General features: G+C 50.2%; 1 protein-coding gene across 1 annotated transcript in view; it reads right to left on the minus strand.

The window, feature by feature from the left end:
• The window catches only part of B3GNTL1 (UDP-GlcNAc:betaGal beta-1,3-N-acetylglucosaminyltransferase like 1), a 45,483-nt gene that overhangs the window by 18,479 nt on the left and 1,332 nt on the right, over nt 1-25,672 (minus strand). The window contains exons 3-5 of the mRNA XM_049771085.1: nt 19,232-19,296; nt 10,107-10,172; nt 7,518-7,613 (exon numbers count right to left, since the gene is read on the minus strand). Of these exons, the coding sequence (XP_049627042.1) occupies nt 7,518-7,613; nt 10,107-10,172; nt 19,232-19,296 (227 nt within the window). The remainder of the gene's footprint in view (nt 1-7,517; nt 7,614-10,106; nt 10,173-19,231; nt 19,297-25,672) is intronic.

The raw sequence follows: 25,672 nt of genomic DNA on the forward strand, positions 1-25,672 counted from the left end.
AGCCCCAAGGAGCTGGCGGGGCTCCGGGCATGACTCTATCCTTTGAGCTTCCCCAGCCCACAGCCCCCTTCTCTAGGATTCCTCTTCCACACAACGAAGGGCTCCTCTAGAGCTGACAGGGTGGCTTGGCCTCTGCCCCACAGTCAACCAGGCCAGCTGAGGGCGCACCCCAGAGCTCAGCCAGGCACCGCCTGAGACCGCGGAGAGCCAGGCAAGCAGGGGTGCCTGCAAGTTGCCCGGGGCTCCTGGCTTCCTCGCTCTCTCCACCTGCAGAATAAAATGTGGTTCTGAGCATTTGCTCTCTATGATGAATGCTCTTGGATAGGGCACTTTATGTATTTCTGGGGCCACACTCGGTGGCACTCGGGTTATTCCTGGCTCTGTGCTCAGAAATCGTTCCTGGCAGGCTCGGAGGACCATATGGGATGTCGGGAATCGAAGCCAGGTTCGTTCCAGGTTGTCCACATGCAAGGCAATCGCCCTACTGCTGTGCTATCACTCTGGCCCTGTAAGGGTACTTTAAAAACATCGATGAAAAATATCATAAAAGGGGAAATAAAAACAAGCAAGATTTGTGATGCCAGCTCGGGTCTGACCCCTGATACTGGAAGGTCCCCCACATGCTGGGCCAGGAGCAGCCCCTGAGCACCTCCAGGTGTGGTCCTAAACTACCTCCCCTCAAAGAGAAACAAGCAAAGCACATCTGATTAAAAAAAAAAAAAAACTTTCCTAAAGAAAATGTCCAAAAGAAGTAGCTCTCAATGATCCTTGTTTGCATTTAAAATATTGTAAACCATTAAGCCTTTTTCCTTTTACGTAAATATGTATTTGACTGTGGCATAGTCTAGACTATTAAATGAGTATAAATTATGATTCCTCCCAAGGCGGATTCTTGGGAAAGAAGAAACACTGGGGCCAGGAAAAGGGAGGAAAGGGTGTGATATCAGAGAAGGGGCAGGGACCTGGCGAAGCAAACGGACGGCATGAACTAGGAAGGCCAAGGGTCTGAGGACAGGCTTCCCGAGTGGCTGGCGCAGTCCAGAGAGTGTGTACGTGGCAAGAGAAGAGGAAGCTGAAGAAGTTTTGGAGGAAAGCGAGGCCAGGAAGAGGAGCAGGGATCAGAGTAACGGGCGCTTTGCTTCAAGAGGAGCATGTTGTCTTGAAGCCGGAAAACGCAGTAATGGGTACTGGACTGGCCAAAAGGCCCCAGGCTGTCCACAGCTGGTTCTGAGGGCCTGACCTATCAGCCAGAGAGCTGTGGTCAACTCCTAACCTTCCAAATGCAAACTTTCTGTGCCGAGCTCAGGTAAGTTCTGAACTTGGAGCACCTGGGGAGGAGGCGTGAAGAGTCCCAGCAGGGAAAAGCTGAGGAGAGCAGCTGGCCCAGCTTGGAGCCTCTTGGTTCTGACATGAACCCATTAGGATGGAGGCAGAAATCCGGATTTCCGCAGCAGCCAGGGTGTGAGTTCTTCTCCGTGTCCTACAAGAATGACGGGAGTGGGCCAGAGCCACAGCATAGCAATTTTTGCTTCTGTGCTTCTAAGGTCACTAGGTCTGTAGGAACTAGCACATCAGATACCAGGCTGTCCTGGGCTATGGCGGGTATGCGCATGTCCAAGGTCAATACTTAGAATCCTGGAGCAGGGGCCGGAGAGATAGCATGGAGGTAAGGCATTTACCTTTCATGCAGAAGGTCATCGGTTCGAATCCCGGAGTCCCATATGGTCCCCCGTGCCTGCCAGGAGCAATTTCTGAGCACGGAGCCAAGAAAAACCCCTGAGCACTGCCGGGTGTGACCCAAAAACCACAAAAAAAAAAAAAAAAAAAAAAAAAAAAAAGAATCCTGGAGCAGCTGAGCCAGCTCAGAAACGCTGGCATGACTCACGGGTCCCAGAGACCAAGCGGCATTCCTGCACCCTGATGGGCAACACGTATTCATGCCCTACCTGCACTCCAGAAACAGCCAGCTAGCAGCCTGCATTTGTGTGGGATGGCCAGGCCAGACAAGGAACATGGACAGGGCACCCAAAAAGGGGCCACTTATCACCTGGACCAGCTTCTTCCAGAGGCATGGGCCTCCCTGCTGTTGGGCCGCTCACGAGCACTGAATCCAAGACCTCCTCAGCCCTCTTGACGAACTCATGGCTTCCTGTTCCTAGGACTGTCCTCAGATTCTCTGGCCACTAAATTCACCTTAGCAGGAGCCATGACCCCCCCCCCCCACCTGGCGGGCCCAGGCCCCACCCCTTGAAGTCACTCAGATGAGGTTCATGGATGAGGCTCTGTTTGCCGAGCAAACTGGCTCTACTCGAAGTGAGGGTGGGAGAAGATTCTGCAAATGCAAATCTCTAGGACCTTTTTCCTCCTCTGTAGCATGCTCCTCTGCAGCATGCAAGGAGGCACTGTCTCCCTAGTGTCAGAGGCCAATTCGAGTGTGGCTGTCCTCAGCCCTGATGGATGTGGTGCTCAAGTTGCTTCTGGAAGTCCAACCACTCGTTTCACTCTCTGAGGACCCAGGGGCTATAGGACTGGTTGGAATGACCAGAGAGTTATAGAATCAAATACTCTTCCAGAAAAACCAGGCAGTGAGGAGATGAGGTGTCCACAGTGCCTGAGCTGGGCTAACTGAAGTGGGCTAACTATTCAGCTTAAAGAAGAAAAAATATTTCTTCTTTAGGGGCCAGAGAGATAAGACAGCAAATGGGCTGTTTTCTTCGTACCTAGTTGACCCTGGTTCAATCCCCGGCATCCCACAGGGGCCCTTGAGCCCAGACAGGAGTGATTCCTAAGCACTGAGGCAGGAATAAGCCCCGAGTACCTCTGGATGTGGCTCAAAAATAAATGATTAAATCTGGACTAAACGCTATCCCTCTGTATCTCTCCTCTAATAGTGGTGCTGAGATGAAATAAGGTGCAGGAAATCATAGACAGACTCCTAAAAACTTAAAACTCTGGAACCCAAAAGAGGTGGAACAGGAGCTGGAGAGATAGCACATTTGCCCTGCATGCGGCCAACCTACGAGGGACCCAGCTTGATTCCTGGCATTCCATATGGTCCTCCAGCCTGCCAAGGGCAATTTCTGAGTGCAGAGCCGGGGGTAACCCCTGAGCACTGCTAGGTGTGGCCCAATAACCAAATAAATAAAGTAAAAAAAAAAAAAAAAGAGGTGAGGGCCAGAGCTGTAGCGCAGCAGTAGGGCATTTGCCTTTCATGCGGTTGACCTAGGACAGACAGCAGTTCGATTTCCCGGGTATCCCATATGGTCCCTCAAGCCAGGAGTAATTTCTGAGTGCATAGCCAGGAGTAACGCCTAAGGGTCACTGGGTGTGGCCCCAAAACAAAACAAACAAACAAACAAATAACAAAAAAAACTTAAAAAAAAAAAAGGTGGAACCAAATGCATCAAAGGTTCCACCCATTTGTATCAGTTTCCTTTGAGGTTAGGGGCCTTGAACACACAGGCCCAGCAGAGGGCACTCTGGCCGCAGTTGCAGGAAAAGCAGCAGAGGAGCACGAGCTCAGCCACTGCAGGACCGACACACACACACACACACACACACACACACACACACACACGCACGCACGCACGCACCACCCCACGTACCACGGACACACACACAACACTCCACACACCACCCCATCAGCACCTTCCTGAGGCAGTTCACACCTGGCTCCTTCCCTCCAGGCCACAGGTGTCCCAGCTCCTGCGTAAGTTCCATTGCTCCACAGACATCCATCCCTTGCCAATACCCCAACGGCAGAGCCCTTTCCTCACACTATGAACTCGGCAGGAAGAGGCCAGACAGCAGATGAGTGGAGAAAAGAAGATATTAATGGGAGATGATGGGAGAAGGGTCCTCTGTGGCCAGGTATCCCTCCTGCAGGTCGTGAGGTCGCACTGGTGACTTCCACCCAATGATGTCCACCCACAATGACCGGCACAAGGTAGTCAGGGGACATCTGAAGTACTAGGAGGTATGGCAGAGGTGACAACCAGAAAGACAGCATATGACCATCTGTCCAAAATACTCAACCCTAAAGGTGCATTCCCATAGGTGTGGGTGAGGAGAGCAGAGCATAAAGATAAGCAAAAACGTGTGTGAGAGAGAACATGGGGGAGGGAGTGCAGAAGGGAGAGAGCACACAGGTGAAGGAACACAGAGGGGAAGGAGGACACAGGTGAGGGAGCACAAAGGGGAGGGAACACAGGTGAGCATGCAGGTAGACTGCTGCAGACTCCTCCCCATCGCCTGCGCTAGTGCCCTTCACAGCCCTACAGCCTCTTTCCTGGGATTTCTCCTCTCCTACATCCTGTGCAGCCCCTCTGGGCCCTGTGTGTCCTGTGCTGAAGTTCCGGGCCCCAGTTCTGTACAGCTCTCTCCAAGACCAAGGCCCAGGTTTGCTTCACCTGCCGACTACCAGCACTACCCTGGCTTCCCCTTGTCTGGCCGACAGCAGAAGCTGCATCTACTTTCAAAAACAGACTTGACGTGGCTGTGAAGGTTCAACCCTCTGGGCCTGCCTTTGGAGTGTGGGGATGAAGATGCCGGGGACAGGCGCCACAGTCTTGCTCTGCCCCAGGCAACCCCTGCCTCCCGCACTATGTCCTCAGAAGGAGGCCACCTCTGAAGTGCCACGGGAACTGTGATAAGGACAAGGTAAGGGTGGCCAGCTTCAGATGCACTCGGGGTTTATTCCACGGGAGGCGTGCAGGAGACAGAGAAAGGAGGCAGGGCTGAAGGAAATCTGTGGTCCTCATTAGCCATATCTCACCAGGAAGTGATAGGAATTCTTGTAGAGAAATCCAGTTTGGATGAGTCATTTCCAGATTCCTGTGGTTTGTTATCCTTATTTCTAAATTCTAATTTGTGGCAGACTATCTTTAGACAGATAACGCATTTTTCAGCATTTAGACATTTTAACACCCACATAGCAACAAGAATAAACTCTGATACGAAAGTCAAAACCTATGGTTTCTGGATTTAATAAAGGCACAGTCCTTAATAAAATGTTTCCTTTACCAACAGGATATTTTCAAGCCAGCTGAAGGGTGCCGCTCACTGTGGTGGGTCTGGCAGGCAAATCGCTTAAGTGAGAACGTGAGAAAACAGTTCATATTCACCCCTTTCAAATGACCTATTTAAATATCAGGAATGTTAATTAAACTAGAACCAGGGAAAAACCATTCAGCTGTGAATGATAACTGAAAATAATATATTTTATAAATGTCTTCTAGGTTTTTGGGGCTACAAGCACAAATGGTCAGGTGCTAACCCTAGTTCTGTTTTTTTGTTTTGTTTTTGGGCCACACCTGTGATGCTCAGGGGTTACTCTTGGCTATGTGCTCAGAAATCACTCCTGGCTTGGGGACCATATGGGACGCCCGGGGGTCGAACCGTGGTCCATCCTAGGTCAGCTGTGTGCAAGGCAAACATTGCTGCACCACTGCTCTGGCCCCTACCCCTTGTTCTGAGCCAGGATCACTTGGGAGGTTGTGCGGCGACTAGAGGCAGTACCAGGGATTGAACTGGGACCGGCCACATGCAAGGCAAGTGCCTTGCTCCTGGATCAGCTCTCCAACCTCAATATTATATATTTGGTTTGGGGGCCACACCCAGTGGTACTCAGGGGTTCCTCCTGGATCTGCACTCAAAAATTACTCCTGCCTCAGGGAACCAGGGATAGAACCCGGGATTGTTGCATGCAAGGCAAACGCCCTCCTTATTGTGCTATTGCTCTGGCCACTCTATCTGTTTGTTGGGTGCTCAGAGGTTACAGGTTATTCTTGGTTCTGTGCTCAGAAATAGCTCCTGACAGGCTTGAGGGGACCATAGAGGATGCCAGGGATAGAATCCGGGTCTGTTCCAGGTCAGCAGCATGCCAGGCAAATGCCCTACCACAGTGCCATCTGTCCGGCCCCATCTATTTAATTTTTTTTTACATATATCTATTTAATTTTTTTTTGTTTTTTGTTTTTTGTTTTTTTTTTTTTTGTTTTTTGGGCCACACCCGGCTGTGCTCAAGGGTTACTCCTGGCTGTCTGCTCAGAAATAGCTCCTGGCAGGCACGGGGGACCATATGGGACACCACGATTCGAACCAACCACCTTTGGTCCTGGATCGGCTGCTTGCAAGGCAAACGCCGCTGTGCTATCTCTCCGGGCCCTCTATTTAATTTTTTAAGGTAACACTGTTCTATATCATTTCACGTTTCAGGAGTGATTTTTCCCATGCTCCAAAGATGTGTCTTCATCCTAACTCTATGCTGAAGCCTCTCCGTGCCTGCCTATGGAGCCTCTGAGCCCTGTCCTGGCAACCTCTCTTCTGGTTACTTCTTTATATCCCATACATAAGGGAGATTGTCTTGCATTTGTCTTTCTCCCGCAGATGGTTTCAGTTAGCACGACCCCTTCCAGATACAGTCACAGACAAGTCACCAAAAGACAGATTTTATCTCCAAAAAAAAGTAAATAACGGCCACCAATACTTCCCAGATAGTCTCAGCTGCCACCTCTGAGAAAACCTTCACAGAAAGGGGATTGTTCCCCTGTCTGCGTGAACTACAGCAGCCGAATGCAACCCCTCTGCCCTCTGACAGGAATGGCTCAGCTTCGTGACTTCACCACCTTCTCCAACTTCCGAGTTACCACATTTGCTTTAGATCTACAAATCCTGAACGCCTTAATATCATACAATAGTGTCAGCCCAGGAGTGTCATGGGAAATCTGATGGAAAAATCATCAGGAGTCTACCCGCCTCAGGGAGGCCAACCAGTGGCGCAAAAGCTCAACTAGCACCAAGCACAGCTCAAGACATCCTTAGACGACGACTTTGCTGGCGCCATGGGGAGACAGAACAAGGAACTCCAGGGCCCTCGCCCAGGAACAGCCTTACCTGCAGTGCTCAGCTTCTCTAGCTGTGAAGAGTGAATTCCACTCCCCAACATACACATGTGCTGGATAAGCAGCATATGGAGCAAACTGTCACAAGCCAAAATACAAAAAGCATAGAGAGGCCAGGGAAGGGCCAGGCATGTGCTTGCTATACCCTGGCCAGCATCTAAAGGGTTTATTGGGGGAGGGGGCACATCCAGCGGTGCTCAGGGATTACTCCTGGCTCTGCACTCAGAAATAGCTCTTGACAGGCTCGGGGGACCTTAAGAGATGCCAGGAACTGAACCTAGGTCTGTCCCTGTTGGCCGCGTGCAAGGCAAACGTGCTACCACTGTGCCATCCCTCTGGCCCCTAACGGGTTTATTAAACTCTCGGGGCTCCGGAGACCCAGATTTCAGAGAGACGCATTATCATGAGGCAACCCATGATATCAAGATTTCAGTGTCCACAATTTCAAATTTAGAAAAAGCTGGTGATTCTCTGGGTCAATCACAGGAGTCAGAGGGACTCTGAACCCAGAATCAGTGCAGGGGTTCAGTCCTGGCATGTTCCAGCAGGTGTGGCGTGGCCCCTCTTCCCCACGGGGGTTTCCTACCTGGATTGTGGAGACTGACCCACCCTTACCTGAGTGAGAAGCTGGTGCGGCCTGAGCCCGTTGATCCAGCGTGTGTACCGCTCAGTGGAGTTGGGGGGGTCTCTCGTCACTTGGCAGCCAATGATCTGATATGACACACAGACAAGAAACAAAACGGAAACAAATGTAGTATGTGGCCTGTGGGCTGTAGTTTGAGGATCACTGACCTAAGGGGTTAGAAACACTGTGACTGTGCCTGTTTGTTTTTTTGTGTGTGTGTGTGTGTGTGGTTTTTGGGTCACACCCGGCAGTGCTCAGGGGTTATTCCTGGCTCCAGGCTCAGAAATTGCTCCTGGCAGGCTCGGGGGACCATATGGGATGCCGGGATTCGAACCGATAACCTCCTGCATGAAAGGCAAACGCCTGGGCCTGGAGAGATAGCACAGCGGCGTTTGCCTTGCAAGCAGACGATCCAGGACCAAAGGTGGTTGGTTCGAATCCCGGTGTCCCATAGGGTCTCCCGTGCCTGCCAGGAGCTATTTCTGAGCAGACAGCCAGGAGGAACCCCTGAGCACTGCCGGGTGTGGCCCAAAAACCAAAAAAAAAAGAAAGGCAAACGCCTTACCTCCATGCTATCTCTCCGCCCCCCCCTTTTTTTTAACAGGAAACAACACGCCACTGGAGCTGTGATTTATTTCCACAAGCACCGGAACTGTCCACCAGAAGACAAGAAGTGAGGACACTATAAACTGCTCTTATTTGAGTAAAAGACGCTGTCCTGGTCACAGGACAAAGGCAAACCACAGCCGCCTTTTCTCAAAGGCACTGGGCACCTCACATAGCTCTTTGTGTGAGCTTCAGTTTCCAAGGTGACTGAAGGAGCAGTCAACAGGAGCCTCCATGGAGTCTTCGTGATTCTACCGGTGGCCCAGAGTCCACAGGGATCCCACATGAACCCCACAGAGTACACAGGAAATATACAGGTTTGGCACAAGGACCACCAGCAGCTCCTCATCAAGCTCTTTTGGGAGAAATGGCTTCTGCTTCCTCTCCTGGGAGGGCACGTGCCGAACCCCCTAAATGACACAGGCTCCAAGTGGTCCAGGCCATGAATAGCTGAGTACAGTTGTCACGTGCAGAGCTGAGCACAGGGCCCTGCTCCTAGAGCTTAGTACCCACAGGCTGACCAACAGCGAGTGCTGGCGCAGAGCAGAAGCTTCCTGCAGACCCAGGATAAGCAGTTGGTATAGCACTCTCCATCGGAGGCAGAAGAGAATCAGTGATGACATTTGTGACCACAGTGGGAATTTGTGCCTCAAATTTCCTTCTGGAGGGGCTGGAGCAATAGTGCAGCGGTAGGGCGTTTGCCTTCCAAGCAGCTGATCCAGGACAAACCTGGGTTCGATCCCCGGCATCCTTTATGGTTCCCCCAAGCCAAGAGTGATTTCTGAGCGAAGAGCCAGGAGTAACCCCTGAGTTCCACTAGGCATGACCCCTCCCAAAAAAAGAACCCTTACTGGAATACTGTGGGGGTGGTCAGTGATAGGAGGGGAGTGATTGGTGGAGAGTGATAGGTGGAGAGTCATTGGGAAGACTGGTGGAAATTGATGGAAAGTGATAGGTGGAGAGTGATTGGCAGAGAGTGATTGGGAGAGAGAGATTGGTTGGAGTGAAATTGGTGTTCGTTTTGAGGGCTGGCTGGACTTTCTGAATGGCACTGCTCTAAGTCTTTGGCCTGCCTTCCATACTGTTTTGTCCTATTTAGCCCTTTACAGAAAAACCCATTTGGCTAGAGTCCCTCCTGAGCAACAGCAGGAGGAAGTCAAGTTTTTTTTTACAAAACCCCTGAGGGCAGAGAAGACCAGGGATGGGGTCTGAAGAGGAGCTGAAGGGGACTGTGTTACAGGGACATGCTACAGAGAAGCCAGCCACAGCCAGGCCATCGAGCCATAAGCACTGAGGGTGTGGACCCACTGGGACTCAGGCACACAGCAGCACCGGCCAAGGGTCAATGTCTTGTGGATACTGATGTTGATACTGATGTGACAAACTTAATGATTTAAGTGCCACTGAGATGCAGGGGTGAAAATGGCAGCCTCAGACTGGAGACCAGGCCCACCATGAAGACGAGGGCTCAGAACAGGTCGGAAGCACATGTGGTGGAAAGCAACTGGTAAACCCAGAACTCAGAGTTCTGGAGCATGGGAGAGGAGAAGAGAATCACCCAGAGGAGGGAAGCCCTTGGCTCTGGAGGAATCTTATCTTGAGGACGTGAAAACTGAGCTCTTCTGAGCAGCTCCCAGAGTGGCTGCCGGGAAGGGTCAGCTCCCAGAGCCACTTCTTGTCCACAAACTGCTTTTCCTGTGTCCAAGACTGATCTCCATGTCCAACTTGTGCCTTCATAGCTGATTGCACAAAAAGCTTATCTAATGGAAAAATAAAGGCACCCACATCCAGGTGGAAACACCAAGCTCCTGAAAACGAGGGGTCTGCTCTCCCCGAGGGGAAATGCCAGAGACACACCAGCCAGCTGCCTCATTTTGGGACTTACCATAAACTGACTCCATTTGCCCTATGGGGTGAAAATCCTTAAATTAGCTGCAACACGCGTTCTCCCATAGAAAGGGCTCAGTACTCACACTGGTCGGGTGCTGGACAGCAACTTGGTGCTGGAGCCTCACCCTCTGAGGCATCATCATGTCGTCCTGCAGTGAGATATACATTTTACACTCTGGGGAACTGCAGGGCACCCCAACTCACAAACCCCACAAACATAGGAGCACGGGGGCAAGGAACCGTCTACCTGTGGACCCAGGTGAATGACCCAAGAACTAGGCTGCACCTTCTGAGACTGTTAGTCACATACTCCATCATCCATGTAAAGGCCCCACATCAGACTGTCTCTGGGAAAAGGCATCTCTCACGGGACTTTCCAGAACCCCAAGGACCTGCATCTGGTTGGCCTTAAAAATACTTGGAGGGAGGGGCCAGAGAGATAGCATGGAGGTAAGGTGTTTGCCTTTCATGCAGGAGGTCATCCGTTCAAATCCTGGCGTCCCATATGGTCCCCCGTGCCTGCCAGGAGCAATTTCTGAGCCTGGAGCCAGGAATAACCCCTGAGCACTGCCGGGTGTGACCCAAAAATCACAAAAAAAAAAAAAGAAAGAAAGAAAAAAAAATACTTGGAGGGAGCCGGAGTGGTAGCACAGTGGTAGGGCATTTGCCTTGCATGTAGCTGACCCAGGACAGACACGGGTTCAAGCCCCAGCATTCCATATGGCCCACTGAGCCAGGAGTGATATCTGAGTGCAGAGCCAAGAGTAACTCCTGAGCGCCTGCTCATGACTGAAGTGTATGTTCACTGTCACCAAAAAAAAAAAAAAAAAGCTCCCATAGGCTGATAGTTATCATAATCTCTGGGGGTTTTTTTGTTTTGTTTTATTTTGTTTTGGGGCCAGAGTCAGCTGTGTGCTAGGCAAACGCCCTACTGCTGTGGTGCTACCTTTCCAGGTCTGATCATAATCTTCTATAATTGTGGACAGAGCTGCTAATAGTTTCACTATTCAGTTCAGAAAATCACTCCAAGATTTATAGCCATTATTATAAGTCAGGGTTAAAATGTGAACACAGGCTTAGCTGAGCGCTCAAGGCTCTACACCAAGCACGGTCCAGAAATTCCTAGCTCTCAGAAACACGGAGCAACAGCCCCCATCACCTCCCGAACTGGGTCTGACCATGTAGCCAATGTCTGCAGGCACAGAGAGAACAGTGAAGACTGCCGCATTGGCCAGCTGAGAGGTTCAAGAACGAAAGCCATGAACACACATTCAAATCACGAAGTGAAGACAAAGTGAAGAGCATAACAGGTATGCCCAAGTCCACAGCAAGCAGTGACTCTGCTTACTGGAACCCAGCCCTTGTTCTCCCGGACCATTTCCGAGAGGAAACACTTGCTGAAATGGGAGGATCAAAAGCAGAGCTTTTAACAAGCCCGGATGTGAATCTGTCTATTCCTGGGTTCTCATGGACACCCGGTCAGTCAGCACCGCCCTGAGGAGGACCAGTCGGGAATCTGGGCCGGTGGGATTAGGGGTCAAACCTCCAAGCCAGATTTGACATAAGATTATAGGGTTGGTAGGACTGGGGTGACCTGAGCACACGCAGGTTGAACCAGACAATGTCCTTCCTGAACTTCTGAAAATCACACTTGTCTTTTCTCACAACCTCTGTCCGTCTACTCTCCAGGTTCAATCCTGACATCCTCTCAGCTTGGGCACAGCCCCCACACCACCAGGCCAGAGAGAGACAGAAATGCCATTTAGCAGGGTCAGGATATGGGAGTGAGCAGTGACAGTTACTGGCAGAATGCTGCCACCTGCACTGGTCACATCTCCTTGCCCAGGGCCAGCCCACCAGTGACCTGGGTACAGCCCGTCTCCCAGACCTGGAACAGTCGCAGTGGGCCCAGAATCTGCTTCCCAGCCGTCTTCCCCTAGCTAGCGGGTTTCAAAACCAGGCCTAGAGGAGCAGCTGAGCAAACACTCAGCCATCCCCCTTTCCTGAGCCTTAAAGGAAAAACACTGTACAAATAATGTGAGTGAGTCTCAAAGCCTTACTCCAGTCTGGGGCATCGGCCTCTCAAAACCCCGAGTTCAGCATACACCGTTGCCAAGAACAACACGCCTCGTTGGATGCCATGTTCGAACAGCCGGGGCAGGTGCCTGGGGCAGGGACCCTGAACAGTGTGAGCAGCTGGCGGCAGGGCCTCTCAGGCCCACAGCTCTCCTGAACTAGCCCTGTCCAACCTCTGTGTCTCAAACCTGCTGGGCATGCACGGTGAGGATGAGCAGCAACAACTCTTTCCAAGAAGAGAGTCCACTCACAGTTTTTGGCTGGCCTGTAGCTCGCCCAGCCACAATCCCAGGAACTATGGCCAGCACTGGCTTCGGCGGAAAGCAGGGCTCTGCCGAGCCCAGAGGCTTCCACCACTAGGTCTCTAGAGCAGCGCTGACATGCCCCACACTCACCCATGCTGCACCCTGGCCAGTTCACTAAACACAGACGGTTCCAGACAGTCATTCAGGAAGCCTGTTCCGGTCTCTGCCAGAGATGTCAGCTCTGTATGAGTCCAATCAGAGGCCACAGCCAGGGTCCCATGTGGAACCAGGTACAAACCTGAGCTCCAGAGAGGAAGGAAGCGGATCCCTGGAGGGCCCTCTCCTCCGGCACAGTGCCTGAACCAAAACAGCCACCGCTGAAGACAAAGTACTCATGAGAATCTGTCAAGGTGTGACTGGAAGGACCCAGAGAGCTATGAAGGGCAGAGGCAGGCATGGACATGGGGCTCAGTGTTTTGTATGCCCATCCATGTCTTACTCTGATAGGGTCCAGTTGGAACACGTTGAGCAGTGTTCAGATGAAGGGGCTTTGCTGTGTTTCCTTTCTGCCTGCCTGCACTGAACTGAATTACGATGTCTTCTGTAGACGTTACTCATGGTTTCGGCAGCTGCTTGGGGTGTGGGTGGCAACTGGAGCGACTGGGCCATGAGAGAGAACATGCCCACTGCAGCTTTGATCCTGAGTACTACAGGGAAATGACCTGGCCAGGCAGAGCTTGCGCATCCCAAAACCCCATCACCACACAATGACCTCTCCTTTGCCAGAGACAGGGTCCTTGTTCTTTTTGTTGTTTGGGGGTTATACCCAGTGGTGCTCAGGGCTTATTCCTGGCTCTGCACTCAGGGATCACTCCTAGTGGGCTCTGGGAACCAAACGAGATGCTGGGGATCAAACCCAGGTCAGCCACAAGCAAGGCAGGCACCCTCCCTGCTGTTCTCTCTCCTCAGACCCTTGTTCTTTATCTTTCTGGGAAAAAATGATGGGACTGTAGTCATGGGAGTCAGGGTCAAGGGCTCTGGATTAGGGAAATCAGGAAAGAACTGAAACACACATTAGGAACAAGCAGAAAAAGGCTTATTGAGAGTAGCAAGCACTGAAAATGAGCACATAGGTGGATTCAAAGAGTAAGCAGTGCACTTGTCCCAGAGTAAGACGGTCACTTTACTCAGAGTAAGAGCATACTTAGAGCCAGTGTGCAGGCCCACCAAGGGCTGGAACATCGTTTCCACAGACATTTCTACGGGGTCCAGGTACAAACAGGCAGGACTGATGAGGTGGAGTAGTTATGGCAGTTCAGAGAAGAGGGAGGGTTGAGGTGGCGACTCCCCAGAGTCAAGATGCCACCAGATTCTAGTCATCAACTATGAGCTCCAGGGGTCGCCACAGAAATTCTACATGGCCCTGCTCTGAGTGGGCAATATTTCTACAATGCACAGGCAGGATGAAAGGAGCATGTGAAGAAGCCATAGGTCTCCATCCACCAGAAAGTGTTCTACCTGGGATTTCTCAGTTCTATCAGGTCTGTGAGTCTGACTAGTCTTGGACCTCACTGCTCTTACTTTGGAGCTGCTCCATATCCGTGACGTGGAATCATTGGCAAGAACATGATAAACATTCAGCACTGCATTGGGTTATATGAGAGATCAAAGCTGGGAACTGTTGAAGGCAGGAGATGATGCGATGACACAGGACCGGCGGGTGGGAGGGGGAAAGAGTAACTAGTCCTTGGTCAGGTAAAGAAGCTAGCTGAAGGGACTCAGAACTTCGAGGACAAAACATAGTCTTCACTAAGAACTGGTTTTCCACGGCCGGAGAGACAACAGCTCTGTCAATGTAATGGCAATTGGACTTGGACATGCCCCTAAGATACTCCCACTGTAACGAAACTGAACCTGGACACAGCCCCTGAACACACCTCTTGGACACACACCCCGCAAGCCAGGTATGTAAAGAAAAACTTGGATGGTTGCAGCAGGCACCCAGGATAACAACCAAAGCAGCGCCGCAGGGGGCTGGAGATAAAGTATTGGTGAGATGGTGCCTGCTTTGTATCTATCTCTCTATCTCTTACTCTGAAACCTGGGACTACTCTCTTTCTCTCTTCTCTCTTTCTCTCCTCTCTCTCTCCTCTCCTCTTCTCTTTCTCTCCTCTCTCCCTCTCTCTCTCCCTCTCCCCCCCCCTCTCTCCTCCCTTCCTTCTTCCCTCCCTCCCTCCCTCCCTCCTTCTCATTCCCGGGTTGGCAATTGCTACAAATTGGCATCTCTGGGTGGGCTCTTGGCCCCACCAGGCAGCTGGGCCCCACCGACCTCTTTGAGCTTTGGAGCACTAGGCCCTGGCAGCCTTGCAACTTCTGAGCAACAGGCAGACTTACAGCTTATTGCAGTGACCTGCAGAAGCCTGGCAACCTTGTAGATTATTGTAGTGGCCTGGCTATGGAAAACTGCGGTGATTCTACAGACAGCAGGTAAGATGTCTGCCTTGCATACAGTATCAAACTGACTCAAGTTCAATCCCAGGCATCGGATATGGTTCCCAGGCACCGCCGGGAGTAATTCCTGAGTGCAGAGCCAGGAGTAAGTCTTGGATCGGCAGGTGTGGCCAAAACAAGACAAAACAAAACAAAACAAAACTGATCTTTGATTTGTTTCCCATCAAGGTCAATTACTTATCACATTCACACAGGCAATTCTCTTGTCTCTTCCATTCAGACAAACACGTTGAAGTGTTTTAGTTGGTTCAGAAGATGCATAGCCACACAGTTTCAATCATGAGTCCTGTTTTGGACCTTGTCCCTACGATACCATACAGACTGAAAGGTGGTCTTCTTTCTTTTCCCTTCTTTCTTCTTCCTTGTTTGTTCTTATTTTTTAAAATTCATATGAAGGAAGCAAACACAAATTTTTATTTAATATTTAGATAAGCACATCCCTTGTTTCTTTAACAGTCAGGCTTCTGCACTCTTGTTCTAGCCATGTTTCCAAGGACACTGATAATCAAGATGGTGACACTGTTTTTAACTCAGATGAAAATACAACTAACCACGAAGCAGAAGGAGATAAGGAAGGGCCTTGAACTCATCAGAAACAGAGTCTGGTCATTCACAAAGGTGCATGTGACAGATGAACAAAGATATCCACAGATGGTCATCTTTCCAATGACTATCTTCTAGAACAAACTGTGGAATAACTAGCGAATACAAGCACTTATTAGAATCTGTACACCAGAAACCTCTGTCAAATTCATACTGGGAACTGGCCAGGCCGACATAGAGCTTTTCCTGGGAATCAAGGGACAGGATGGCTCAAAAGGAGTTCTCACAGTCAGCTGAGTGCTGACTGAAAAGTCAGTCCCAAGGCTGTCAGGACTACAGGGCTGCAGGCTGCAGATGCCCAAGGCTGCCAGCGCCTGGTGCTATGATGCTCTCCAGGACCCATGGGGCTTGGCTGCCCACCCAGGGACACCAACATATAAAAACCACCTGCCCAGGGGGGAGGGAGAGGAAGAGGAAAAGGGAAGAGAGGGGAGGAGATGGGAGAGGGAGACAGACAGAGACAGAGAGAGAAACTAAGAATTTTATTTTATTCCTCCTGAAGTCTGAGGTCTGCCGCTGCCACCCAGGGTGTGTGTGTGTGTGTGTGTGTGTGTGTGTGTGTGTGTGTGTGTGTGTGTGTGTGTGTGTGTGTGTGTGTGTGTGAGAGAGAGAGAGAGAGAGAGAGAGAGAGAGAGAGAGAGAGAGAGAAAGAGAGAAATGAAATTCACCAGTCAGAGGTGGCCAGGGGAGGCCAGGTTAAAAAAAGAAAGAAAGGGGCTGGAGAGATAGCATGGAGGTAGGGTCCTTCTGCATGCAGAAGTTACAGTGGTTCAAATCCCGGCATTCATATGGTCCCCCGAGCCTGCCAAGAGCGATTTCTGAGCATAGAGCCAGGAGTAACCCTGAGCGCTGCCAGCTGTGACCCAAAAACCAAAACCAAAACCAAAACCAAAACCAAAAAACCCAAAAGAGTATTGGGGCCAGAGATAGCATGGAGGTAGGGCATTTGCCTTGCATGTAGAAGGACGGTGGTTCAAATCCCGGCATCCTATATGGTCCCCCGAGCCTGCCAGGAGCAATTTCTGAGTGTAGAGCCAGGAGTAAGCCCTGAGCGCTGCCGGGTGTGACCCAAAAATCCAAACAAACAAACAAATAAACAAACAAAAAACCACCATCAACAACAACAACAAAAGAGTATAAAAGAAAGAGAAAGGAATAGACACAAAGCAGGTAGCATATCTCCTATGCTTTATCTCTACCTCCCCACCCCCCCCCAGTGGACCAGCAGGTGCTAGTATGGTCACTATCCTGGGCCCCTTTGCAAAGGTTCAAGTTTTTCCTTTTATCCCCGGCAGACAAGGGGGCATGTCCAGGTTCAACAGTCATTACAGTGAAGGTGTCCAAGGGGTATGTTCAAGTCCAAATGCCATACAATGATGACTGAAGCATTGGCCCCTACAGCTACCTGTCACACCAGGAGGGGTGCCCTACACCCATCCCACGCATGGGGGCTGTCCGTCCCCCCCCCCCACACACACACACACACGCACCCCTCACAGCATACTGGTGCCTGGAAGGCACATGCCTGGGGCCTTTACCACACCTCCACATGCACGACTGTATAGATCAGGGGTCCTCAAACTTTTTTTTTTTTTTTTTTTGGTTTTTGGGCCACACCCGTTTGACGCTCAGGGGTTACTCCTGGCTATGTGCTCAGAAATCGCCCCTGGCTTGGGGGGACCATATGGGACGCCGGGGGATCGAACCGCGGTCCTTCCTTGGCTAGCGCTTGCAAGGCAGACACCTTACCTCCAGCGCCACCTACCCGGCCCCTGGTCCTCAAACTTTTTAAACAGGGGGCCAGTTCACTGTCCTTCATGTTGCAAGTCAGCCCCTGAAGAGGTTGACTGATGGAGGGATGGAGGATGAGGCCTTTTTCTTCCAGCTTGGAGCACGCGTCTGCCACCCTGTCTAGCCGACGGTTCTGAGGTGAAACGGCGGGTAAACAGCTCACAGACAGTCAGGCTCGTGGAAATATTAGCTTTATTTGGTGGACAAGACTGAAGTCCAAAGACTCAGCTTCAGTTCCAGCAAAAAAGCCTCGGCCTTCCACAGACCCTTGTTTTTATCCCCCAGAGTCAGGTCCCACCCAATGGTGGGATCAGAAACCAACCAATGGTGGAAGCAGAATCAGGTCCTACCCTAGGGTGGGGGCAGAATGCCAGGTCACACCCTAGGGTAGGGCACAATCACCAATCAGTTTAGGGTGAGTAACATAGTAATCCCCCAAAATATTTACATACACAACACTTCAGACTGTTGGAGGGCCAGATTATAGTAAAAACAAAAATTATGAACAAATTTCTATGCACACTGCATATATCTTATTTAGAAGTGAAGAAACAAAATGGGAATAAATACAATATGTGGCCCGCGGGCTGTAGTTTGAAGACCCCTGGTATAGAGGGAGGAAATGGCTGCATCAGGAGCAAAAGCAGAGGACAGCCAGTGACAGCAGACAAAGCCAAGCCAGGACTTATTGGAGCATGGGGTTCCAATAAGCCCCAGGAACCAGAGAAACCAGTTACATCTGCACTGACAGCCGTTAAAACATGCGTCCTTTTATCGAACAGTCAGACAAAGTCTAGAGACCCTCTCACTAGCTCTCCCACACTAACCCTCAATCCACAATCTCTAGTTAGGAGTTTGTAAGGTTCATCATAATCAATAACAAAGACACCTGCTTGGACTCAGGCTCTTTCAGAGTTTCAGAGGTCCACAGGCAGAGGCATGACGATCTCAAGATCCCAGTGCAAAATGCAATACTGCTGCCAAAATGAACATGCACCTCACAAACCCTGTTCTTCAGAAGCAGGTGCCTGTACTTCAGAGACAGTTTGGCTTAGGAAAGCAATTCCTCATTACCAATTTAATTTTTGCTTCTCTGAGCACTAATGGCCTAAATTTTGGTTGAAAGTTTCTCACCTGCACAACTTTGTTTCCATCTTTCCCTACTTACTCTGCCCCATTTCTTCCCCTTGTTTTTTCTTATCTATATGAGCTATCACTCCAGGATTATTGGTCAAAGGGGATTGGGCGATGGTTCAAAGGGCTGAAGTGCAGATTTTGTGTGCAGGATCTTGGGCTCAATTCCTAGCCCTGAGAAATACCCTCAAGGCATCAGGCAGAGAATGATTGGGGGTGGTGCTAGGACAAGCAAATAAACAAGAGATTATTATTGTACAACACCTCAATTTTCCTCTTTAAAAATGTATGTGAGTCTCTTGTACAATTCTATATTCATATGTATTCCTAGCTTTTAATAAGTCAATTTCTTAAGTGCTTCAGAACTAAGTGGAAACAACCTACCAATGTCCCATTCAAAACATGCCAGGGAAAAGATTTTCCAACAACTACTCGAATGGGGCATGCTGTTTCATTAATCAGTATACCTATATGCATTTTCATTAATTAATTAATTAATTTATTTATTTTTGGTTTTTGGGTCACACCCGGCAGCACTCAGGGGTTGCTCCTGGCAGGCATGGGGACCATATGGGACACCGGGATTCGAACCAACCATCTTAGGTCTTGGATCGGCTGCTTGCAAGGCAAACATCTCTGTGCTATCTCTCCGGGCCCTCATTAATTTATTTTTACTTGCTCGATTTGGGATCACATCCTCTGGTGCCTAAGGGTTACTGGTGGTTTGAGGGACCACCTGGTACTGGAGATTGATCCCAGGGCTCTTGCACACAAAGCATGTGCTCAGCCCATTAGGCCAAGTTTCTAGCCATAAACATGCAATGTAAACAAACTGAAGAGGCACTTACCGCATCCAAAAAGCAAAGGAAAGATCCTGAGCTCTGTGCTATGGCTTGATTCTTTGCGTATCCAACTGCATGAAAAACAGAAGACAACACGCCTAAGTAGCTAGTCCTGTGTGGCACTCTGGTTGATAAATACAGTAGCATATACAAGAAAAACAGGAGAATCTGCACTTCTCTTGTCATCTTCATGGCGAAAGGCATGTAAAGAAGGCTGGCTCTATGTCAAGGAGACCTCCCAGGTACAGCCTCCAATGCATGGGGAAAAAAATCACACCATGGCAGCAAGCGAGGAGCTCAGTGGGTCCCACACAAATGTTCCAGCCGCAGTACTGATGAATCTGGCCAGAGAACATCTATTTCTGGACTCACACATCTGTTTCTGTCTTGATGGTCCAACACACCTCCACTGGTGCACAGGAGTTGCTCCTAGTTCTGTGGTCAGGAACCCCAGCATGTAGTACCAGCAAATGCTCAGTAAAGAGTCTGGTTCCATGGACTGAACCCAGCCTCCTGCTTGCAAACATGTTCTTGGCCCAGTGGGCTGTTTCTCAGCCCCTGGATTTCCTTTTTCTTAACTTGGTGGTTCTGGGGACACTGCAGGGACCCTATGTTAGGCCCTGCTGATAGAGTCGCATGGAAGCAGTTTGTCTTATACATGCGAGTTCTCCAGGTCCTTCAAGCACACACCTCATGGGGTCACTTGAACAAAGCCCAAGACAGTCCATGGGGAGGGAGATGGTCCTACAACCCACAGAGAGGCTGAAACTGGAAGGGCCCATTCATATACACCCAAGTTGCACAGGTCAAGACATGAGGGGGCACTGCATGGAAAGCTTGCACATGGGCTCCAAGGCTGGCTGGTTGTAGGGCACAGGAATTGCTGAACCAGCAAGAATACCTCACAGGTGCAGGTTACACTGTGGGTACAGGCAGAGAAACAGAAACAGCAACTCCTGAGCACCACTGGGTAGGCCACAGAAACAAAAAGGGAGAGAGGTGTGAGTCTGAGAAATAGATCGACTCTCAGGCCAGGGTATAGTCAGTACTGCAGCAGGAACATCGAGTGGTACCCACTGACTGTATTAATGGGAACCAGGGCCAGAGAGACTATAGTAGGGAGGGTGCTGGCCTTAAACAGAGCTGACCTGGCTTCAATCCCTGGCATCCCTTGAGGTCCCCCAACCTCTGCCAAGAGTGATCCCTAAACACAAAGCCAAGAGTAAACCCTGAGCACACTGGGTGTGACCCAAAACTCAAAACAAAACAAGGAAATGAACTGTGCCAGTCAGCTTTGATCAGTGAGCATGTCTCGATGGACATGGTTTTCCGAAAAGTTCAACAAATGCTCATTTCTGGAGATTGTTGTGAGATGAAGGTAACCCTCTGAATAATGGAGAGTAGAGTAGAAAAAGCACAGCGAGTTCATCAAGAGCAGAGGGGCTCACGGTGTGGGTTCTGAGGGTCCCTACATGCTGGTATGGGAGGATCGGAAGGACAGAGAGACGCGTTCCAGGCCAACCAAGAGAGTTGACCATGTTGCAGGACCAGCTTCTAGGGATGAACCAGCTGCCAGGCAAAGGAGGCAGAACCAGGGGTTTCTGATGAGAAAGGCAGGTAGGCGAGGTGAAGGGGGAGGACAGCACAGGGAGGAGAGGCTCACTGACAGACAAGGCCGACTTTTACCAACCAACAGGTGCTGTCCGCAAAGCCCCACAGAGCCCACAGAGCCTAGCAACAAAATATCTCTAGCCACTCAACACCTGAGAGTCGTGGTCCAGGGGACCCCAGCACAGGGCTGACTCGCTCATTCATGCAGCCGCAGACCAGGCAGGACACCTCACTCCGGTGAAGGCTCTTTGGGGTGGCTCCTAAGTAGGGCCATCGGTGTGTGTTACTCGCACCCACCAGGAAGGAGAAGAACCCCATAGTACAGGCAGGTCAGCTCGGCCTAGCGATGTCCATGGCACTGAAAGCACAGTGACCACACCTCTCTGGTCACAGCAGGGATTCCGGCCGTGTCCCACCACTAAGTTCAATGAGCTCAGAAGGGAGAAATCAAACCCAAGAATCTGGGTAATGAAGCAGACGTATCGCACCGAGGAAGCTGGAAGTTTCTCACAATGAATCTTGTGTTTGGCAAAGACAAGGCATTTGCTCTAATATTATTGCCTTGAAAAAAGTCAATGTTTGTGCCAGGACCCGATGTTTGGGGAGGCCGGTCCCTTTGTGAGCGGACGCAGTCACCATGGCCACAGCAGGACATATTCCCGCCGGGTGCAGGGCTGACATTCCTTCTCTAGAGAAAGGAGGGAGGGAGGGCTGCATTTCATTTCATGTCAGAGAGTGACCACACTATTAAAGAATGTTTTGCTCTGTTAGCATATGAATTGATAACAAATGGATCTTTATCCAATTTAAGTAACCCGGCACTCAACTTGGACGCTTGGGCTGCAAGTTTTCCATTTAAGAAAACATTGCTATAGAAAATATGTTCTTTACCAGTCTAACCGCGTGAACTTGATTTTATGAGCACTGAGCATGTAATACTGAGTTCCAAAATATCCCTCTTCCCCAACTTGGAAAAACAGCTGGATGACTTAATTCTTCACAATATTAAAAGGAGCTTTTTATAAGTGCCACACCCAGAGGAGTCTAGGGGTGCCAGAGCCTGTCTTGGCAATGTCAGGGTCAGTGGGTAACCATCCGAATACGGGAGACGTATCGCAGGTCCTTGCACACGCCAGCAGTGTCCTCACCACTTGGGCTGTCTTGGTGGGCCCCACACTCAATTGGTTTTTGGCTGTTGATGGAACATGCACAGATTTTATGTGACTCAAGATCCACCTAATCAGTCATGAGACTCCCACGGAAGACAGAATCTGCTTTCAATGGAGAGAGATGCGTCACGAGTCTTTGGCTCTGGGTCGACAGCTCAGTGGTGGGAAGATGGGCCTCAAGATCCACAACCATCTCAAACACCTCAGAGGCTAGTCAAGGTCTATGTTCACCATAAACATATCCTCCTTCAGGAAAACCAAAGGACGTCAAATCAGCCCTGGAGTCTGGGTGGACAGGATGACCCTGGGGCAGGGACAGGGACAGCTGCCAAGGCCCCTCTGAACACCCGCCCTGTGCTAAGCCTGCTCACACAGGCATGGTTCATGTCTCTCCACACGAAGACACAGCCTTCTACACCAGAGAACGAGTCACATTCCCAGGTCATCCGGTCTCACATACCTCACTGGCCCATGAAGCTGGATCTTCCTGCCAGAGCAGTTTCCAGCACAGGCTATCTCTGAAAAGCCCCCTCGTAGGGCTGGCAGAGAACAAGAGCTGAGCACAGGCTTGGGTTTGATCCCCGGCACCACAAGGAGCTGAGTACCACCAAGAGGACCCCCAGTAGGCAGAACTTCTGGGTATGGCCCCAAATCGAAAGCTAATGACTGAATCAATCCAAAGCCACATTGTGGGCTGGAGCAAATTCAACAGGCCAAGCACAGGCTGGATTGAGGGATTCAGGTGTGATCCTGGTACCACAGGGTCCCCAAGCAGCCCAGGAGTGACAGCACAGAGCCAGAGTGGCCCTGAGCACTACTGCTGAGATGACTACCCTCCCCTTCCGCTCTACCCAACAAACAGTTACAGGACCATGCTGCAGAAGTGACTTCTGGTTTAAGAATATTTCCCGCAACTTCAGATGTGAGCAGGATAGGAGCCGTTGTTAAAAGAGTGGCTTCTTTCATGCTCTGAAATCCATTATTTTAACTTATTTCTACCAACATCTACCCTCTGCTGGACCCAGAAACCACTAACAAATGGGTCTGGAAGAGAGTACAGGGTGTCCTGCATGCAGTTGACCCTGGTTTGATCCCCAGTAGCACATGGACCCCATGTGTGCATTACGGGTGCAGTCCTAGAGGCTCCTGAGCACTGCAGTGGTGGCCCAGGTCATCCCCAGCAACACATCATGGCTACACTGCCTCCTCAGGCCTTTGTGTTGAGCTGCTGGCCAAGAATTTTCAGGAGCCGCCTTGCCAAAGGAAAACATAACAGGATACAGGCAGGCTACTGCAAGAGGCTAGAGCAGCTCATCATCAGACCCTAGAGGGGAAGACGTGCTGGACTGGAGGGATGAGAGGAACAAGTAGAAATGAGGCAGACAAGCAGGCATGAGCAGGGAGGAGGGCGGGGTGAGAAGGAACAGAGCAGGGTTAATAAGGGGGAAAGCAGGAATGGGAAGAGACAAGGGCATGGATGAGGAGGACAAGGGAAGGATGAGGAAGAGAGCAGGGATGAGGAGGGGCAAAAGGGATAAGGACTGAGGGGACAGGGAGGACCTTACAAAAGTCGAACGTCTATTAAGGAGAGTTAGATTGGGTGAGGGAGAGGTGAAGACCTGGCATCTCTCCCTGACCCAGGTGCTAACTGCTGAAAACACACCTGCCCTGGTCAAGTGTCACGTTCTCTAGGAGATTGGTTAAGGTTTGATTCCCACCAAGCTCCCAGACAGGATAGGCAGTTCCCAGTCCCCTGTCCGGTTAGGCCAGGGTTAACAGTTCCAGTTGTAGAGATCCGCAGAAAATAATTCACACAGTGAAAAGGTACAAGAATGGACTCAGGAAATCCAGTGCTCAAGCAAGGAATTCAAAACACAAAAGCTTTCTGCTCCTAAGATGGAGTGCAGCTCAGTGGAAGAATGAGCCCCAGCCTTCCTCAGATCCCTGCTTTTATTGACAAGAATCAGGTCCCACCCTGGGGTGGGAGCAGAATACCAAGTAAGGAATTATTGATTAGGGTTGGATCAGTAACCCAACATCTCCCCCTTTTGAATAATTAATGAGGAACTGTAATAAGCTTTTGTTTTCCTGACTTCCGCCAGCCAAAGGCAGGAACCTTAATATTCCCATAGCAACAAAGTTTAAAGTGTAAATTAGAATATCAGCCTTTTCCAAAAACATAACTTTTCTGCAAAATACACCTGTAACTTAAAAATTACTTGATGTTTATTTAACCAAGCACTATCCTGGAACTTCCTTGTTCCTATTTTTCTTAATGCTATTTAATCAAGCATTTTTTCCTGGAACTTCCTGTTCCTTTTCATTAAACTTCCCTAGCATGATGGCAGTGGTCCCACTGAGAAAGACAGGCCATTGCCACCCAATTAATTTGCAACAGGGTTCAGAGGGTTCAACCCAAGGGCAGAGCTTGACACAGGCTGGGAGAAGGGGCTCTGGGCAGGGGCAGGCAAGCACCACCAGGACCAGAGCAGAATGTAGGGCAGGCCTCCCGCTGCCGGGACAAGCTCAGGGACTGACCCTCAGAGAAACTGGTGCATCTCTCCAGGGGAGGGACATCCCCTGCAAGGGTGCTTGGAGGCCTCCAGGACAGTGTAGGAGCCAGAAAAGCCACACCAGGGGCTTCACAGTAGCCTGTGGGACCTGCAGCCCCAGCGGTCTTGACGCCTTGTCTGAAATGTCCAAGCTCACCAACCAGCACAAGCAAGACACTACATAAAGAGAATCTTCCATGGTCAGAGCCAAGCCACTTCCAGGATATTCCACTAGCTCAGGACCCAGAAATGGAAGCAGGAGCAATGTCAGCACCATGTCCACGTAACATTGATAAAGAGACAGGAATCGCCCAAAAGACCCAAATGGAAGCTCCAGAGTTGAGGGGCACAGCCCCAGAACTCATACACATGACAGGAGCCCATGCCTACTTAAATTAGCAGGAGGGATGTTAAACTGGCGAGCAGACAATGGAAAATAATGAAGCATAGAGAAGAAAAACGAGGGATCAAAACAGCTCAGAGAAACGGGAGACAAGAAAAATATCAAAATAAAGAATGGCTGGAATTTCCCCTCGAGATCATCATACAATGACACATTCAGTAAATCCAATACATTCCGAGTGACACACACAGAAGATCCACAACTCGACATCTATGGAGATATTGCTGCAAACCACAGAGGGAGGAAAGCCTGTAAGTCAGAATGAAAAAATACCTGTCATGCAGCAGTAAAGCCAGGAAGAACAAGATGAGGAAAGAAGAAGCAGGACAAGGTGTCCTGAGAAAAGTGGCTCTGAAAAGGTCAGGGATAAAGAAGACATTCCAAGATAATCAGATGGTAATGAGCACTAACAGCAGATTCGCCTCACAGAAATACCAAGGACTATCATTAGAGTAAAAACATTAGCCAGGGTTGGAGCCACAGTACAGCAGGAGGGCATACAGTCCATCTGGGGTTCGATCCCCAGAACCCCAGGTGGTGTTACGAGCCCACCATGAGAGATCCCTGAGTCTAGTAAGACCTAAGCATTGCAGGGGGTGCCCCAAAACAAAACAAAGGATCAGCCCAAAGCAAAACAAAAAAGTATCAGTCCAAAATAGCCCCTAGGAGTACTTCAAATTCTTACAAAACCACAAAGCACCAGTAAGTATAC

The sequence above is a fragment of the Suncus etruscus genome, chromosome 1 (assembly GCF_024139225.1).
Source record: "Suncus etruscus isolate mSunEtr1 chromosome 1, mSunEtr1.pri.cur, whole genome shotgun sequence".
NCBI lineage: Eukaryota > Metazoa > Chordata > Mammalia > Eulipotyphla > Soricidae > Suncus > Suncus etruscus.